The 18181-nt window shown below is 34.3% G+C and overlaps 1 protein-coding gene across 1 annotated transcript; it reads right to left on the bottom strand.

Moving 5' to 3' along the window:
• Window positions 1-3252: 3252 nt before the first annotated feature.
• LOC105762784 (homeobox protein HAT3.1) lies at window positions 3253-6916 on the bottom strand. Its single transcript, XM_012580678.2, has 8 exons — window positions 5613-6916; window positions 5257-5422; window positions 5019-5142; window positions 4799-4911; window positions 4156-4716; window positions 3752-4015; window positions 3528-3617; window positions 3253-3456 (listed from the first exon to the last, which is right to left on the bottom strand). Exons 1-8 carry the CDS (start codon window positions 6752-6754, stop codon window positions 3337-3339), a joined length of 2580 nt encoding a protein of 859 aa, XP_012436132.1. The 5' UTR covers window positions 6755-6916; the 3' UTR covers window positions 3253-3336.
• Between the last annotated feature and the right edge of the window lie 11265 nt (window positions 6917-18181).

Here is an 18181-nt window from a genome sequence, read left to right as displayed (position 1 = left end):
TTCTTGTTTCCTTTTATTATTTTTATCTTTATCATTATTTTATAAATAAGAAGATGGCGCTGTTGTTTATTTTGAAATGATTTTCCCGCCCTTTCATGACGGTTTCTTGATTTGAGTCACAACCATTCAAAACGACGCCGATTTACTCAACAATCCAATTCACATAACTGATGGTATAATACTCTCAAATTTAATACACGCTTCCAATTTAAGGGTAATTTACTCGTTTAGTCACTCTAAAAATAGGTGGTTTTCATTTTAATCATTCAAAAGAATTATTAATTTAATTAATTAAATTCAATCAATCCTCCATTTTCTTCCTATAGAGAGCTAAGTGGGGAAAGCATAATGGACAAGAGACTGCTTCATTTGAAGGGGCAATTGTCAGTGATATAAGATAATGGTTGTGTTTTATGATTAATTATGTGTGTGTGTTTTGTTATTCTGCTATATTAGGGTTAACTATTTGGGTTTATATACAAAATTAGTACATATTTTGTTATTTTATGTAATAATTTTAAGAGATTATTTTGTTATAATATACAAAATAATCAATCATATCATGGTTATTAGTTAATTTCATAAATATTATTATTTAAATTTAGTATATGATTGAATTTCATTAATTCAGTTTAATAAGAAATATTATTTTGTTATAAATAACATTCATAAACTTATATAGGTGAGCGAATTTATCATCTAATTTATTAATCTATAATGTTTAAGAGATTTATTTTATTGCCGATTGAGTCTTATTTCGATTGACATAGGCATTGTTGTTAGTGTAGGAGAACATAGGTTCAAGTTCCCTAAAACGCATTATCCTCTTATTTAAGAGTTAGGGAAGGGCTATGGGTAGTTCTAGACATTATATAAAATAGCAAATATGATAAGAACCTATAATGTAATTAATCGTCTTCTTTTTACTCTTTATTATATTTAATCTTTCTCTGTACTTTTATTGTAATTCCAAATAATAACTTATAAGGTGTAACACATAAAAATTATTTCTTTGATTGTAACTCTAAATTACTATAGTATATATATACATATATATTAGATTTCTTACATGCTACCAAGATAGATAATTTATTCAACATCATAGTGTTGATTGAATTTCATAGTAACAATGTTAATATTGTAAATTGATTTTAAGTATGGTTGTATTTGTTGAATATATATGGTTGCATTAAAATTTCATATATATATATATATATATATATTAAAGAATTTATATTTTTATTTTAAGAAAAAATTATTAATTTGATTGTATATCAATTTGACAAACTTTTAAATAAAAATATTTGTATTTCTTTTTTATTAAATTTTAAATTTCATTTAAAATTAAATTTATTAACTTGACTAAGTTTATAAAATAATTGGTATTAATTAATATAAATATTTATTAACGTGATTTTAAGTGTATAATTTTAAGATCTAAAATTAATATATATTAACTATGTATTGATATATATATATATATATATATATATATATATATATATTTAAGAGATATTTCTTAAAAAAGCTTCTTTAATAATAAGTTAAACTTATAAAATAATTTTATATTTTAATTTAAGAAAATTAATATATTATTTATAATTATGTAAATAAAGTAAGTTATTTGAAGACTTAAAAGGGACTAAACATTATATAATTTAAATAAAATAAAATTAAAATAATTAAATTTAAACTGAAATCAGGAAACCACTACAACTAAGTGGCCAAATAAGGAGATAATGAATTATTCAAATAAAAATGGTGTAACTATAATATTATAATTGAAATCTTACTTTAAGAGCAATAATATCATAATTGGAACCACCCTAATAATGTATTAGAAATAAATGACATGAGTGGCTTGAGTACTAATCATCTACTAATAACATATGATTTAAGTGAACTCTTGAATCAAATTTATAAATGACTCAAGCTATTAATAATTAAGGCATGCTAGGATGATCCATGACTACTTACTTAGCTCTCGAGCTTACCACGTTAGTTGTTTAAATTTGTAGGTGAAACTCATCCCGAAATTATTGAATTTGTGACTTGGAGGCATTGCATGACAACTTTAAAGAAGGTTAAACCATGATATTATACTAGAATTCATTAGTTATCGCATGTACAAGACTTGAACCTTTTAGAGAACTATAATTATGGTGTTCTATGATTCTAGATGAAGAATGTATTCAATTTGTTGAATTGTATTTTAAATTTTGGTTCTCAACTACATTGAATTCATTTTTGGAATAAATGACATTTAAATGTATTTTAAATGATTTGAAATCTAATGGTACTCCATGATGTTGATTGGGGAAGCTATTAAGTGTTTTTGGACTATTTTTTATCCTAGAAAACACAGGTTCTGGTATCTAATTCATAGGTATCAGAACATAGCTTGATAGTAACCAAAATGCTACAATTTTAGGCTTAGGTAGTAGGTACACATGCCTTGAGTATCGATACCAATACCTAGCCATTGGACAGACTCTCCTGCATTATTTTGATCGTTTTAAGCTCCTCAATGCTTGTACTTAATCCTGAACAGCCCCAATCACCCACAAAAAGATTGTAAATGATTTTAAGATAACCTTAAAGCCTTCAAAGATTATTTTTATCTTATTTATATGATTCTATTAAATTATTTTAAAATTTGAACTATGACAAATCCCTAACTTTCTAGAATTGAAAGGTTGCAATTTAAGCTATTGAGCTATATATATTTGTTTCTGAATTGAATATATCCCTAGATGTACTTAAGTGACCCAAAATGACGTTGAATTATATCCAAATCTTTCTAAATGGTTTTAAAAGGATTATAAAGACTTCAAAATGTTTTTATCCAAATTTTATAATTTTTTAGATTGTTTCAAATTTTGATTTCTTAAATAGTTCTTACATTTTTTTAATATACGTGTTCCTATGGCATTTCTCACCTGTACGAATATTGAATTGAGTGAAGAATTTTACAAAAACATGAAAAAGAGAGGGCATGAAAAATACTCCACAACAAAAATATACAAACTAAGAATACACAAATTTATATAATACAAATTATTAATTATCAAAATGTATAAAAAATAAAATACTTTGAATATAATAATTACATTACAGAATATACAAACACTACCTGAACACGCAATGAATTGCAAAGTCTAGCTAAGTGCCAGGTTCAAATTTTCTAATAGGGCAATGAAAAATACAAAATTCATTTTTTTCAACTAACAAATTCCTTGTCTGTTGCCTGCCTCTATGCCTTAATTTAAAGCTTACCCAAGAAAGAATTCGAATCTAAATCGGTTGCCTGAATCCATCTCCTGTACATCTTCACCTTCAATTCTTCGTTTCAAGAGCTGAGGGAATTTCATTTTCTGAAACTTTTTCGGTTGCGGTTTCGTGAATAGATGATGAATTATTGAAGCTCCAGCGAGCGTTGTCAAACCATTTGCTGACCTGCAGCACAAACTTGTGATAAGGAACCAAAAATAAAATAACAGAGAAATGTATGGTCATTGACAAAAGACCTGGTGGAAAGTTATATCTAGCTCTTTAGCCAAACTCTCTTTCGTGGATCGATCGGGATACTGGTTTTCCTTGAAAGACTCGTTAAGTCTCTGCAATTTTTTTTTTTAAAAAAGACCACCAAGTTAATCAGTTTTTAAAAGAAAATAAAAGCTGGATTTGTTTCAAAAAGAAAAGTTTTGACCCTGTCATGAGTAATCAAAGTCATATAACGTACTATACTTACCTGCTTTACAGCTTCCCCTAGTCTTCTATATGTTGATGAACCCCATTTTTTACCACTTGAACCAGATACAGTTACGCCTCCCTCTTCAGCAAGTGATAAATCTGTATCATTAAAATTGGTCTCTTCACTCCTACTTGCACAAGCATTTCCATTTGGCAACGTTGGTGTCGCTCTTATGGTACATTTCATCCTTTTTCTCGATGTAGTGGCATCGTTCCAATCTTCATCATCACTGGAACTTGAAGGAATGTTGCCATACGTCTCCTATATACCCAAAATAAAGAAAACCACATAATGTAGGAAGACTGAACTGATGACGGTGACACCATCATGCACAAAGTTAAATGATTATTATAGCAATGGGTCATGGCAGGTTTTCTTATTTAACTTTAAATGACACTCACATCATATAACCTTTTGTAGTCCAACCTTTCGTTGTTTCGTTTCTTAGAAACAGCAGCACCATCTTGTTCAGAAGTTGATTCCAGTATTGATAACAGCTCGTCCTTCAAAGACTCCTTTCCGCCACATTTAGATTTTCGTCTCTTGGAAACTGTGGAAGCACTATTAGACATGGGGTCTTCATCTTTTTGGGAAGCAATGTCATCTTCTAACATATAACCAAGATCCTCAGAATCAAACGTAAAATCAGAACTTGAGCTTTCCCGGCTTGTCTCAGTATCATGATTTGATCCATTAGGATCATAATCATCATCATCATCACCCTCTGCGTCATCAGATGGAAACTCCCCCAAATTCGGATCAACATTAGCTGGAACTTCCCATTCTTCAAATGAAAAAGTGGAATCGGATTCATCAGAACTCGACTCATCTCCCTCACCTTTCTCACCAGTTTCTGAACCATCAGGATTATAGTCATTATCATTAGAATCATCTGAACGTAGTCTGAAGTTAGGATATTGATTTTCTCCATCTTCAGATACCAATGCCTCAGGAAAGACCTTCTGTTGCAGGAATAAGCATGGTAAGCCAAGGAAAAAAAAAGGATAAAAAAACTAGTACAAAGAAAGGAAACCTGTTATTGACCTCCCAATTGTCAGTAAGAGAGAAACTTGTTCCTTGAAATTCATTAAGCAGTTGAATACAATCAACTTTGCAATCGCATCCAGGGCATAACCAACCCTCATCATCGGGAGGAACTGTATCAACGAGGTAAGGGGTGGAAAAAGAAAAGCGTTAATGATAATATAATAGTTCAAACCCCGGATATCAATTTATTACTCAAGCAAGCAATGGAAAGTATTACTGTCTTCTTTTAACAAAGGCGGTTGCAAGCAATATTGATGGAATCCACGATCACAAGCACCATCACACAGAATGATATCATTGTTAGGAGATAGGTCTTTGGACCCACATTTTGCACAGAATATCTACAATTAAAGGATCTCATGTCTAAGAAATTCTAATTCTAAAACACAAATAAATAAGACAAATGGCAACAACTAATATATGAACAATTCTATTATTAACTACGATTCTCCTACATCCTCACTGTCGATTTGTCCTTCAGAATCAAATAAAGATTCAGGAAGCCTTCCTTCAGCACATAATGAATCAATGCGTTTAAATAGATCTTTGATTTTCAATTTGCGTCGAAGAATTTCAGATGTAGCACGCTGAAGCTCCTTCTCTGGTTTTAACTTTTCTAGGCTGAAGGTTACACAAACAATCCAAAGCAAGAAACATACGTTAGCTATCCATGGGGAAATGGGCAATCAGACTTCTACGATCACATGGAAAGAATCAATTTCAATTCCAAAAGGTGACATACATTATCATGACAATTAGTTCATAAATAAAAGAGATGCAAGATAATAATAATAAAGTAAAATAAACACACCTTTGGCCCTTCCAGCCTTCTGCAGAATATACAGCAATCAGGCTGCGCTCATAGCTTATTCGATTCAATAAATATCTAAGATGTCCCCTGATTCTTGAATATTCACCAACAACTTCTCTTTTTTCCCTCCTTTTCTTTTTCCTCCTTTGTCGCTGCTCACTAGAAGCAACATCAACCAAATTATTGCTCAGCTGACCAGGTTTAGATTTCTCTTGTGAATTTGATGGCAAAGCCCTGTCATTATTTGTCGAAGATCTTAGCATATATTTCTTCTTTATCGTTTTCAATGTTTTTCCATCCTTGCTTTGGCTAAAATTCTCGGACGTTGTTTCATGTTGTTCTACACTAGAATTTTTGGCCATGTCTTCAATGTTAGTACTCTGAATAACATTGTGCGCACCTTGAGAAGGTGATTGTAAAAGCTTGTCACAATTACTCTTGTTTGTATCTTCAGGATTCAATTGCAAGGCTTGATTAAAAACATTCGTGCATACTGCAGTAGTGCTTTGCTCTGTACTATTTGGTAAACTTTCCAATTCAAGCTGTGGTCCTTGCTCTGGTGGCTTACTAGGTTCCCTACGTATGTTGTCCTTATTAGAACCTGCTGGTGACAGCCCCAAACCTTCAGTAATAGCATTCTTGGACAAACCTTTAGAAAATGGTTTCGAATGTTTAGCGGGAAGGCCACAAACCCAACTACGGGATTCTTCAAGTTTAATTTTAACAATTTCAGAACCTGGCTGATGCTTCTTTTCTGATGTTTCCTTGTGTACATATCCAGAATGATACTCGTGTGTCTTTCCTGGTACAGTTTCTTGAGCGCAAAAACTTTGATCGGTATGATTATGCTCACTAACACCTTTAGGAAGCAATCTCAAAGGTTCCGGGCAAGAACCGTTAGCCACATTTTCAGAAGAAGATTTGTGAATGCTGGAGCAAGACACACCAGTAGCAATTTCTGTTGATTCATTTCGTGTTATAGCATGGCCACATTGATTATTATTTTCAAAAAGTTCAGTAAGTAAATATTCACTACCAATTTCATGGCCCTGCTCTGATGTATTCTCTTCAGGGAAAACATGGTTCCCCTTTTTACTCTTTGCTTGTGATGGAGAGGCACCCATATGTTCAACCTTTATCATATCATTATGAGCCTAGCAATGCCACATTCCTGCACCCTATTACCACAATAAGGTTAGGATTTGTTACTTTAAAAAACCAAGTAAACTAATAAGTTTGAGAGTGGATGATAAAAATATCCAGATGATAGAATTCAAAGATTCGAGCATATAATGTAATTCCCCCCCCCCCCAAAAAAAAAAAAAAAAACTATATACATTTGCCTGGAATTGACAATAAAAAAGAACAAGACTTACCAATCACAATTATGGGAATGTTTTGTGTTGCATTCCATGAGTGGCAGCAAACTATCTATAATCTAGCTTGGCTAATGAAACTCTGAAAGGTAGAAATACTACATGGTTCAACATTAAATAACCAACCAAAATAAGTAAAAGATAAGCACGTTCTACTTCATTACAAACCAAATCATTGCCATTTACATCTAGCTATTATATAAGTTAATATAGTAATCAAATTTCTTTATTTCGACGAAATGAAAGCAAAATAAGAAACCAAAAATAGGTAGTACAAGTAATGGAAAAACCAAAATTTACTTGGAAACAGTGTCAATAAATCAACATATATCATATAAAGATGTAAAAAAGATTACTATAAAGTATAAACAAATTGCTAGGAGCAGACTCCAAAAAAGAGGTAACATAAAACGACAACCTCATTGATTCACTCTCGTTATCATCGACGAGATTATTTGTAAACCCTAACTCAATTGACGTTTATTAGGAAGCATCATTCAGAAAATAAAGAATATGCATTTTCAAATGTATGCCTCTTTACTTAACTCTCATTTATCCTATACCTGATATTGCTTTAACTAAACTATTTTCTTCTTCTTTTTAACTAAACAGATTACTAATATTTTCAGCATTTAACAAATTTAATCTTCAAAATCCGGAAACATGTTGCAAATCAAACTTAAATAGTTAATCATGCACTGAACACGAAACTTACGTAAAATAAAGCATAAAACCAACAGACATGTAGTAACCTAAGCTAAACCTATCAGCTTCGTAAAGAAAAATGAGCGACCTTTCGAAAACATTTTAGCCTTGTCTTTTTTAATCTTAACCTCAGTTTTCTCAGCAACCAAACAAATATAGACAGAAAAAAAAATGTTAACTAAGATGACAAATTGAATTGCTTGTTGAACAAGTGAACGCAACAGAAAGCATAAGATTCGAAATAAATAGTGCTCAAACTTCGTCTGGCATTATTCTTTTTTATTTCTTTTTGTTTGCGTCAAAAAAGAAAAGAAAGAGAGGAAGGTGTTAAAAGGAACTAACCTTGAATTATTGGTGCAATTCGCAAACATTCAAAGAGAGAGAGAGAGAAGGAGAGTTTTTGGAGCAAAGAGAGGGAAAAGAAGGGGGAAGCGTTCGTGTAATAATGGAAAGGGCCTTTAAATCTGGGCCACCGTCAACCGGAATGAGCGTGAGAGAGACAAACAAGGGGGATTGTATTCAGTTGGTATACTTCTTTCGCGATTCTAGCGTCACACTGTTCCTTCTTCTCCAGTTTTTGTGGGCTAGGTTGCTTTTTGGGCTTAACTCTCCTCTTCTTTCAATTTTTTTTTAAAACTTTAGAAACCATAGTTGTCAAGGGCAATTTACCAAAAAAAGTCGTTTTTTTTCAAAATTTATCAAAATGGGCCGATTTTTTGATTATTTACCGGAATGGTCCATTTTTCGAGAAATCGCGTCCACGTCGAGGCGATGTCGAGTGCGATGTCGGGACATCGCGTCCGTCGGTATACGACCTGGCGACGTGGACGCTATGTCTCGACACGTAGCGCTGCTCGGGGACGCGATTTTGACATTTTTTCACGTTTGGTTTTTTTGGCTTTTAGGATTTAGGGTTCAGGCTTTTTAAGGTTTTTAGGTCCCGGAATAAATTATTTCGAGTTGACGTTTCTGAGTAAATAGTATAAAATCACTTCTACCAGGATGCTATTTGAGAAGAAATTGTGAAATCGCGCCCTCGTGAACGCGATTTTTCTACAGTAGGTCATGTAAGAAATAATTTTTTTTTACGTTTCTGAGCAAATAGTATAAAATCGCTTCTACCAAGATACTATTTGAGAAGAAATTGTGAAATCGGGCCCTCGTGAACGCGATTTTGCTACAGTTGGTCATGTAAGAAATAAATTTTTTTTGACGTTTCTGAGTAAATAGTATAAAATCGCTTCTACCAAGATACTATTTGAGAAAAAATTGTGAAATCGCGCCCTCGTGGACGCGATTTTGCTACAGTAGCAAGTTTGGGCTGAGTCTATAAATTAGGCAGAAAATGTTCTTAGAATTCATAAGTCATAGCAGAAACAATTTAGAGAGGCTAAGAAAGTTAGAGTTTCAAAATGCGTGAACGTATTAGTGCTGTTATTTACTACGATGGTGAGGTTTGCCACACCGAGAATGGTGTTGTTTTTTTGTCGGAGAATACGGTGCGACTGTCATTTAACCAGAACATAGATTTGACAGAACTTCGTAAAAGAATTAGGCGTAAAATCTTCGGAACAACGCCAATGAAAGTTCTGTCAATCACGTATCGATTTTGTTCTTGTGTTGATCCGGTGACATATGACTCATTCGACATAAAATGTGCTCGTAGCTTGGAGGCAATGGTGCAGACTTATCTTGCTAGTGGAGCATCTTATATTGAGTTATATGTACAATTTACGTCGCCAACTGATGTACTTCCGTCCGGTGTTCGAGATGTATACACGACCCCTGGCTTACACTCGGTTAGCGGGTTACAAAATACGGAACAGCCCATGTTCGGTAGCGGTGTCGAATGCACATCCCTTGCAAGACACTTTGTCGGTGGATGGGACATGTACGTCGGTGGCTCGACGTTTGATGCCGGATATACTTACTGGGGAACTGCATCAAGTTCTAGTGGATGGCAATCTACATCCAATTGGGGACGTTATCAAATGCCCAGAAGAATGGATGACGTACTACCTACGACGTCAACCGGTGAGGGGACGTCGTACGCTGCAGATGATTGTGGGTTAGAAGATGACTCTGATGTGGATCCACCTCGAGAGCCCGGGCCGGATGGTGCAGAAGCGGGATTATTTTCTGAACCGGAGCCTATTCTAATAGAAGGTGAAGATGCTGAAAGGAGTTCAGATGATGAAGAAAATCCATGATTCAGAGCATACTCACCTCCAGCCCACATGCATAATGTCGATCTGTCAGCAGATGATGCGTTAGAGTTTCAGATCTACCACGGGTTCTTGCGATCGTACAAGTTCGGGGGTAGATTTCGGTGAACTTGAAGTTGGTAATCAGTTTACCAACAAGGGTAGTTTTATTGGTGCTTTGAAACAATATAGCATCAAAAACAGCGTTAATTACCACGTCGTTAAATCAAAATCTAATAAGTTTGAGGCGAAGTGTGCGGTGTAAGACGGCACATGTTCATGGAAAATCGTCGCCTCGTTAAGGAAAATGACAGGGTTGTGGGAGATAAAAAAGTACAAAGGTCTACATACATGTGCTGCAGGTACAGAATTTAATGTATCTGAATAATAATTTTATTTTGCAATGTTGCATTATTTAATGTACTCCCTCTGTAGGTGTTTCACAAGATCATCCCAAAATGGATTCAACTATGTTAGCTAGCTTGATACTGCCCACGATAAAAGCAGATCCTAGGACTTCAATACCGGTGATAATTGCCAATATCCGTAGCCACATGGGGTACGCGCCTTCTTACCGCAAGGCTTGGATAACTAAGCAAAAGGCGTTGGAGAAGATGCATAGTGGGTGGGACGCCTCATATAATGAAATATGGCAGTGGTGTCAGGTGCTAGAGAGATACGTCCAGGTGCCATCACAGACCTTGAAATGGAACATGCGTACTACAACGGTCAATTGCTACGTGGATGCCAAGTGTTCAAACGCTGACCTTTAAGCAATGCCGAGACGTATTTCCATACTGCAAGCCGTTGGTACAAATTGACGGTACCTTCATGTTCGGTAGGTATACTCATCGGCTATTGGTTGCAGTGGCACAAGACGTCGGTGGGAGAATTCTTCCAATTGCATTTGCAATAACACCGGGGGAGTCGTCTGATGACTGGGATTTCTTTCTCTCTAGGTTAATGAGGCATGCGTGCCCTCAACCTGATATCTATGTTATTTCAGATCGGAGCGCCGATATACTAGCTACATTTGATCGAGAGGGAAGCTTGTGGCAGCACACACACACCATAAATATTGCCTAAGACACGTTGTTTCGAACTACTACAGGCAATATCCATCTAAGAGCGAACGACGACAAGTGACCAACATGGGTATTTAGTCTATAATTGTATTATTTTGTTTGTCAATTTGAATTAGTTTTATTGGTAGAAGTGGTATAAAAGATTCATTATGATCTTATATTGGCAGGGTGTGAAATAATAAAGATCGTTTTCACGAGATGTTGGCAATTTTACGATCCCAAAACGGAGAAGGAGCGGACTACCTTTGTAACATACGTTTCGAACAGTGGGCACAAGCATACGACGGAGGCCTACGATATGGCCATATGACGTCGAACCTGGCAGAATGCATAAATTCTGTTCTTAAAGGAACGCGCCATCTACCGATAACATCGGTTGTGCGAGAGACATATTTCTGTTTGGCGGCGCTATTTCCAAAGCGAGCAGCAACTTATGCAGGCCAGATGCAGGATGGCCATATATGGTGCAGTAAGGTAGTTCAAGAAATTAACAATGCGAAGGCGAGGACAAAGATCATGCACACAGTGTGTCACGATCGAGTCAATTTATGGTTTCGCGTGACGGAGTTTGACAGACCGCACTAAGGTGTTGTTGGCGGGCAATATCGTGTACACTTGTGAAACAGGACTTGTGACTGTGGGAAGTTTGAAGCACTTCATTATCCATGCGCTCATGTTATTGCAGCTTGTTAGAAACTCCGTCTGGATCCAATGAGTTATGTGGACGAAGTGTACAAATTAGAAAACATGTACAACGTATGGAGACACGTTTTCCCACCGGTCCCAGATGAACGTAAGTGGCTACCCGTATCTTTTGCTCATTTTAAGCTGTTACCGGATAGAGAATTGCATCGCAAACCAAATGGTCGACCTTGCTCCAGTAGAATACGGAACAATATGGATATCCGAGAAATAGCCAGTCAACAGAAGTTGTGCGGATGGTGTAGGAACCCAGGCCATACAAGTCGATCATGCCCTAATCGCAATAGTTGAATGTAATTTTAGAAAAAATTATATTTTATTCAATTATTAATTGATAATTGTATTAATTGTTAGTAAAATTATCAAATTAGTTTAATTTCTTAATTGTTAGTACTAGTCAAAACATTTTACCAAATCTAACATTATGTAAAATTATGTAAAATTATTAAGTCCAAAAATTGTGTTAATGGTTAGTAAAATTATCAAATTATGTAAAATTATTAAGTCCAAAAATTGTGTTAATGGTTAGTAAAATTATCAAATTATGTAAAATTAGGTTAGGGTTAGGGTTTTAATTAAATTAGGTTAGGGTTTTTAATTAAATTAGGTTAGGTTAGGGTTTTTAATTAAATTAGGTTAGGGTTAGGGTTTTTAATTAAATTAGGTTAGGGTTTAGGGTTTTTAATTAAATTAGGTTAAGGTTAGGGTTTTTAATTAAATTAGGTTAGGGTTAGTGTTTTTAATTAAATTAGGTTAGGGTTAGGGTTTTTAATTAAATTAGGGTTTTTATTACATCAAATAGAACTTCTATTTTATTACATCAAATAATATCAAAATAACTCGAAAAAATTTCTATACGTATTACATCAAATAAACTTCTATTTTATGACATCAAATAATAAATTTAAATACAACAATCAATGTCTATGCCCGGGGGATTCGGTTCCACATGGCGGCCGTCGACGGTTACGCGCTGGATTCCTCATTCCTCTAGCTTCTGGCGGCGGTTGTTCTTCCTCCGGTGGTGATTGTAGTTCTTCCGGTTCGGCATCTGGTTGTCGGACTTGGGACAATGATCCACATTCAAAGAATAGTGTATGTGGAGGTGTTTGCATCATGAACGTCGACGGTGTTTGAAAGCCAAACGTTGGTGGTGATTGGTAAAAAGGAGAGCTCCTCGACGGCCCCCCTTGCGATCCCTCCTACGCCGCTGGCCTAGATATCGGCGGTCCGCTCGGCATAACAAGAAATAGAGCTGAACCGGACATTTGGCTCCAACCTGCCATAGGATTCGGAAAAGGATACATGTAAGGGTTAGGGTACATATAAGAGCTAGGAAACACACTTGGCATCATAGGGAAAGGCGGTTGCGTGGGTATCATCTATTGAATTGCTGCGTCAGGTGACTGTGCCGGTGCTCTCGTTGGGGACGGTGATTGCCTGGCCGCTGATGATGAGCCGGGTGACTGTCTGGGCCTTGTTGAGGGGCTGCCTTCGTAGTCTTGTCGTCTTGGATTTAGAGGCTCGCGCATTTCCCTTCCGATATGTATTTGCCGCTGCCTCTCCTCTGGCATAAGTAAATACGGCTTGCCATGGATCCTAAACCATGGCATGTATTCTGGAACGCACGCTAACTCCGGAACAATGATTTGTTCCCGAGTAGGTAGATATTCATGCCGATTTTCCCACATTTCCGTGTACTCGGACCAGTATCTAGGCCAATCCGTACCTAATAACCGAAGGTCAATTTTGTGGTGATCGTCAAACACCTCAGGGTCCGCAAGAATCGGTTGTCTACATCCAAACTGTCGTAGCACTCTGTCTGCCTGGTGGGGCTCCACGGTTGCATAGTTGATCAACACCACTTTCGCGTGCCAAGCGTTTGGATTTTGTAAAAACTCTTCCGGGATTACTGCCCGAATTGTCGGATCCTCGTATGGTGTCCATTGAAACTATATGAACATGATAGAAATATTAGTTATATACATAATACTAAATATTAAATACTAAATATCAATCGACTAGCAAATGTATGGAAATATCTATTTGCAATAATACTTACTTCTGCTTCCGACCGTTGCTCCAATATAAGCCGTATATCTTCAAGTTCAGGCGGTAATCCACGATAACTTGCCGGATGGTTCTACCTAATTAAATAAATTTTTAGCATACTTTTATTTTTAAAAAATCTATATAATAATTCCAAAATGTAATATAAAATTTACCTCGTTACAAGTGGGAATGTATATGGGTGGTTCACTCGAGGACGTAGAAATGGAAAGCGAAACCGTGCCCATGATTGCAGTAGTGACAGGCAACCTCCGATGTTTGCTCTCCTCGGTCGTGTCGCCCCGCACATCTCCCGATATAATGTTGCCAAGACGGCAGACCCCCAACTAAATTCACCGACTCCTCTAAAATCAACGAGTTTTAGCAACCACCTTAGATGTACACTGCTCCGTGACGTGTCGGGCATCAGATAACCTCCAATTATTTGAAGAATGTATGATCGAGCATATCAGATTCTTTCAATTTCGGTTGAATTTTCATTCAGATCGGGGAAGGTGGCACGTAACCAGCCCATCTCGACCTTACCTCCATCCATTTTATCCGGAATAGCTCCCAAAAGCTCGTAGCACACCGCCTCCCAATTGCTAGATTGGGTAGACCCGGTGACTGGGTGCCCATCCACCGGCAATCCCAATTGCAGATGGATATCTTCTAGAGTGATAGTGCACTCTCCACATGGAAGATGGAATGTGTGCGTCTCGGGTCTCCACCTCTCGATCAACGCACTAATTAGTTTCGGGTCCAACTTGCATCCCTGGCCTATCGTCGCCACGTGCAAAAAACCCGCTTCCCGCAAGTAGTTCTCTACTAACGGTGATGGAGGAGCATGCATATTCCGGATGTTGCATTTCAATAACCGATCTTCAGACTTTTATAACAAATAATAAATTAATAATTATCTAAAAATACATAAATAAAAAAATCTTAAATAATATTTAAAAATTAAATTTAATACTTACCATTTTCATTTGCTCCACCGATATGTGATTCCTATCAAGACGAATCAATGATCTGGCCATTGATGAAAATATAAAAAAATTTAAAATTATTTTTAAAAAATATAAAAAAATTTAAATTATTTTAAAAAATAAAATTGAAGGGAAATTGAAATTAAATATGGATTTGAGAGAATTTTGGAAGGAAATTGAAATTAAATATGGGTTTGACAGAATTTTGGAAGGAAATTGAGAGGATTAGAGAGGAAATATTAGATAGGATTTGTTTGTGAAAAAAAAAGGGGTGGGGGTATTTATAGTTTTTTTTTTGACCGTTGGGGGGGGCAACGGTCAAATTTTTCAACGTTGGGGTACTGTTCTGGCGCGGAGGACATCGCGTCCACGTCAGCGCGACCTGCTGACGTGGAAGGAAATCGCGTACCCTCACATCGCTTTGACGTGGACGCGATTTCTCGAAAAATGGACCATTCCGGTAAATAATCAAAAAATCGGCCCATTTCGATAAATTTTGAAAAAAATGGCTTTTATTGGTTATTTCTCGTTGTCAAGGTGCATTTTAAAAGATTAAAAGTATTTTTTACCAAAAAAAAAAGTAATTAGATTAAAACATATGATGTTTGATGTGTGAAAAATCATGGAAAAATATACTTGTAAAAAGATTATAAAATGGTAAAATTGTATCATTAGAGGTTTAAATATCACCTCTTGTAATTTTATTTTAGTTTAAATTATTTTTATAGATTTTATATAAAAGATAAAAAAATACCTTCATAAGAATATTTGTTAATTGTTAAATAGAAATATTTTTTATTCAATTTCCAACCATTCAATCAGACATTTAATAAAGATAAATAATAATTTAAATATATGATAACATTTAATTATGTTCACGAAATTAAAAGAATTTAATGAGAGCATATAAAAAATTATTAAAAAAATAAAATAAAAGGTAGAGTAGGAATTATGAGTATTGAACGTTTGACATGGTAACCAAATTGAGTAAAAAAATAATGTTAGTTGAACATGATTGTTGTTAGGTTTGGTTTGGAGGATTATGAATGCATGTTAATTTTGATAGAAGGGTGTAGGCAAGCTTTGGTTTACGAAGGAACTGATATAATGTGGTTTTGTAGTGGTAGGATCGGCCATAAGAAAACCCCACCAACACAAATAGTTATGTCAGCACCGGAAGGAAGTGAAAATGGAAAGCTTGGATCAAAATTGTAGGCAGGTAACAAGAGAGGAAGAGGTCTTGGCTGTTGGCTGTAGGCTGTAGGCTGTTGGTCCTTAAAAGCCAAAAAGTGACTGAGGTTGGCAAAGTTAGCATTAACAAGAAAAAGGTCCAAAAAAAGAAGTTGCAAGTGGGAGAAGGTGGTAGATACTCTATATAAATATGGTAAATATGTTTTTTTTTTTTGTATTTTTCATGTTTTTTTGTCTCTTTCAAAATCTCATCTCCGAGATTTAAATTTATATTCTCTCTTTAAAAGTGCAATATGTTTTACCATTACATCAAATCATTTGTTGATAAAAATATATTATTTTTATTAATTGTGTGTTGTGATTTCATATTTAATCAAGTTAATATTTTTTTATCTATAGTGCATTATTGTCTCACGAAGTCAACAATAAGAATCATTCATATTTAGGTGACAAATTTTGGAATTATCTTAGCTACATTGCATTTCTTTAATAAATTTCGTACTAGCTAATTGAATTTTAGTTCGATTGGTATGGTTATTGTTGCTAATCCAGAAGGATGTGGATTTGAGTGCGTTAAAGTGCATTATTCTCTTATATAAGGGAGAGATTATAGGTAATTCTAAACATTGTGTCAAAAAAAATAGATGTAGACGCCTATTTTTGTCTGAGCTCGATTGGGAGCTTATTTAAATTTTGTTCACTCTTGGGCCGTTCGAAGCCCACTCAATTTTGGTCTATTTAAGACCTTTATTTTTCTTTTATTCTTTCCTTTTTAGGCCTGTCAAAGGTCCAAATTATTATTACTATCATCACTACTATTATTATTAAATACTATTATTATCATTTTTTACAAATAAGCAAGATTACAAAAACAATATATAAACATGAATGAAAAGAGGAGTTTTTTCATTATTTTTGTTCTTAAAAAAAAGGTAAAAAAAAAAACACAACAACTACAAGCATTCTATTTCTTCTTTTTTTTCCCTTTTATTCTATCTTTATTTTTGGCCATAGGCATGTCATGAGGAATTAGATTTTGGGTTCCGATGAAAAGGACGTCACCGGACCGTCAATCCTCTGCCCCTAGGAGCCCACAAAAATCTCGTTTTTACCTCCCCTTGCTAAAATAAAGTTAAAAAAAAAAGCTTGATTTTGGGAAAAATAGTGTTTTTGTTTTTTAAGAAGAAAGTTTAGATTTTGAAAAAATAATAATAATATGTTTTTTTAGTTATTTTAAAGAGAAGTTTAAATTTTTAAAATAAAGTTTTGATTTTCTTTTCAACTATTTCAAAGTAAAAGTTTTAATCTTTAAGAAAAATAATGTTTTTTTTTTAAAAGAAAGTTTAGATTTTGAAAATAATTTTTTTTAGTTATTTTAAAAGAAAGTTTAAAATTTTAAAATAAAGTTTTGATTTTTTTCAACTATTTCAAAGTAAAAGCTTTAATCCTTAAGAAAAATAGTGTTTTTTAAAGGAGAAAGTTTAGATTTTGAAAAATAAAAATTTGATTTTTAATTATTTTAGAGGAAAGTTTAAATTTTTAAAACAAAATTTTGATTTTTTAACTACTTCAAAATAAAAAGCTTTAATTTTTAAGAAAATGGTGTTTTTAATAATAAAAAAGAGAGAAAGTTTAGATTTTGAAAAATAAAATCTATTTTTAAGTCATTTTAAAGGAAAGTTTAAATTTTTAAAACAAAGTTCTAAAATTTTAACTATTTCAAAATAAGGTTTTGATTTTTAAGAAAATTAATGATTTTTTCTAAAGAAAATTTTGATTTTGCAAAAAAAAAAAATCCGGCCACCATACGCGGCGGCCCACCACCGAAGGCCAGAGAGCCATTGGGCTCTCCAGTGGTGGAGCCATGGCCAACATAGAAGTTGGAAGAAGAAGTTTTTTTTTTTTAAATAAGGTTAAAATGAAAGAATGAATATATTTCTTTTTCATTTATATGTGTCAAACATGGGTAATTTATTCTCACCCCCTTACTTTTTAAATTTACAAAAAATACCTCATTTTTTGCAGCATCACCCTCGCTCTCTGGCCTCTTTACACTCGTAAGTCGTAACCCTTTTATTTATTTAAACATTCGAATTAATCCGGAATTTAAAAATTAAAGGCAAATTAATTGCTACATCAGTCCTCTGCTTTCCACATTTTTTATCTTTTAGTCCTAAAATCAAGCTATGTCATTTTGTTTCCATCTTTAATAAATAATTTACACTTATATCTTCCATTTCACTTGCATTTATACATTATATATTTAAT

This window comes from Gossypium raimondii, chromosome 12 (assembly GCF_025698545.1).
Source record: "Gossypium raimondii isolate GPD5lz chromosome 12, ASM2569854v1, whole genome shotgun sequence".
Classification (NCBI taxonomy): domain Eukaryota; kingdom Viridiplantae; phylum Streptophyta; class Magnoliopsida; order Malvales; family Malvaceae; genus Gossypium; species Gossypium raimondii.
This window is presented reverse-complemented; position numbering and strand designations above follow the sequence as displayed.

Excerpts from the sequence above, each read along its gene's own strand:
- LOC105762784 (XM_012580678.2), bottom strand. The coding sequence starts at position 6,754 with ATGATAAAGGTTGAACATATGGGTGCCTCTCCATCACAAGCAAAGAGT. Across the intron at positions 4,717-4,798 it reads CTCTTACTGACAATTGGGAG|AAGGTCTTTCCTGAGGCATT; the intron begins GTCAATAACAGG and ends TTCCTGCAACAG. Across the intron at positions 3,457-3,527 it reads TAGATATAACTTTCCACCAG|GTCAGCAAATGGTTTGACAA; the intron begins GTCTTTTGTCAA and ends TTTGTGCTGCAG.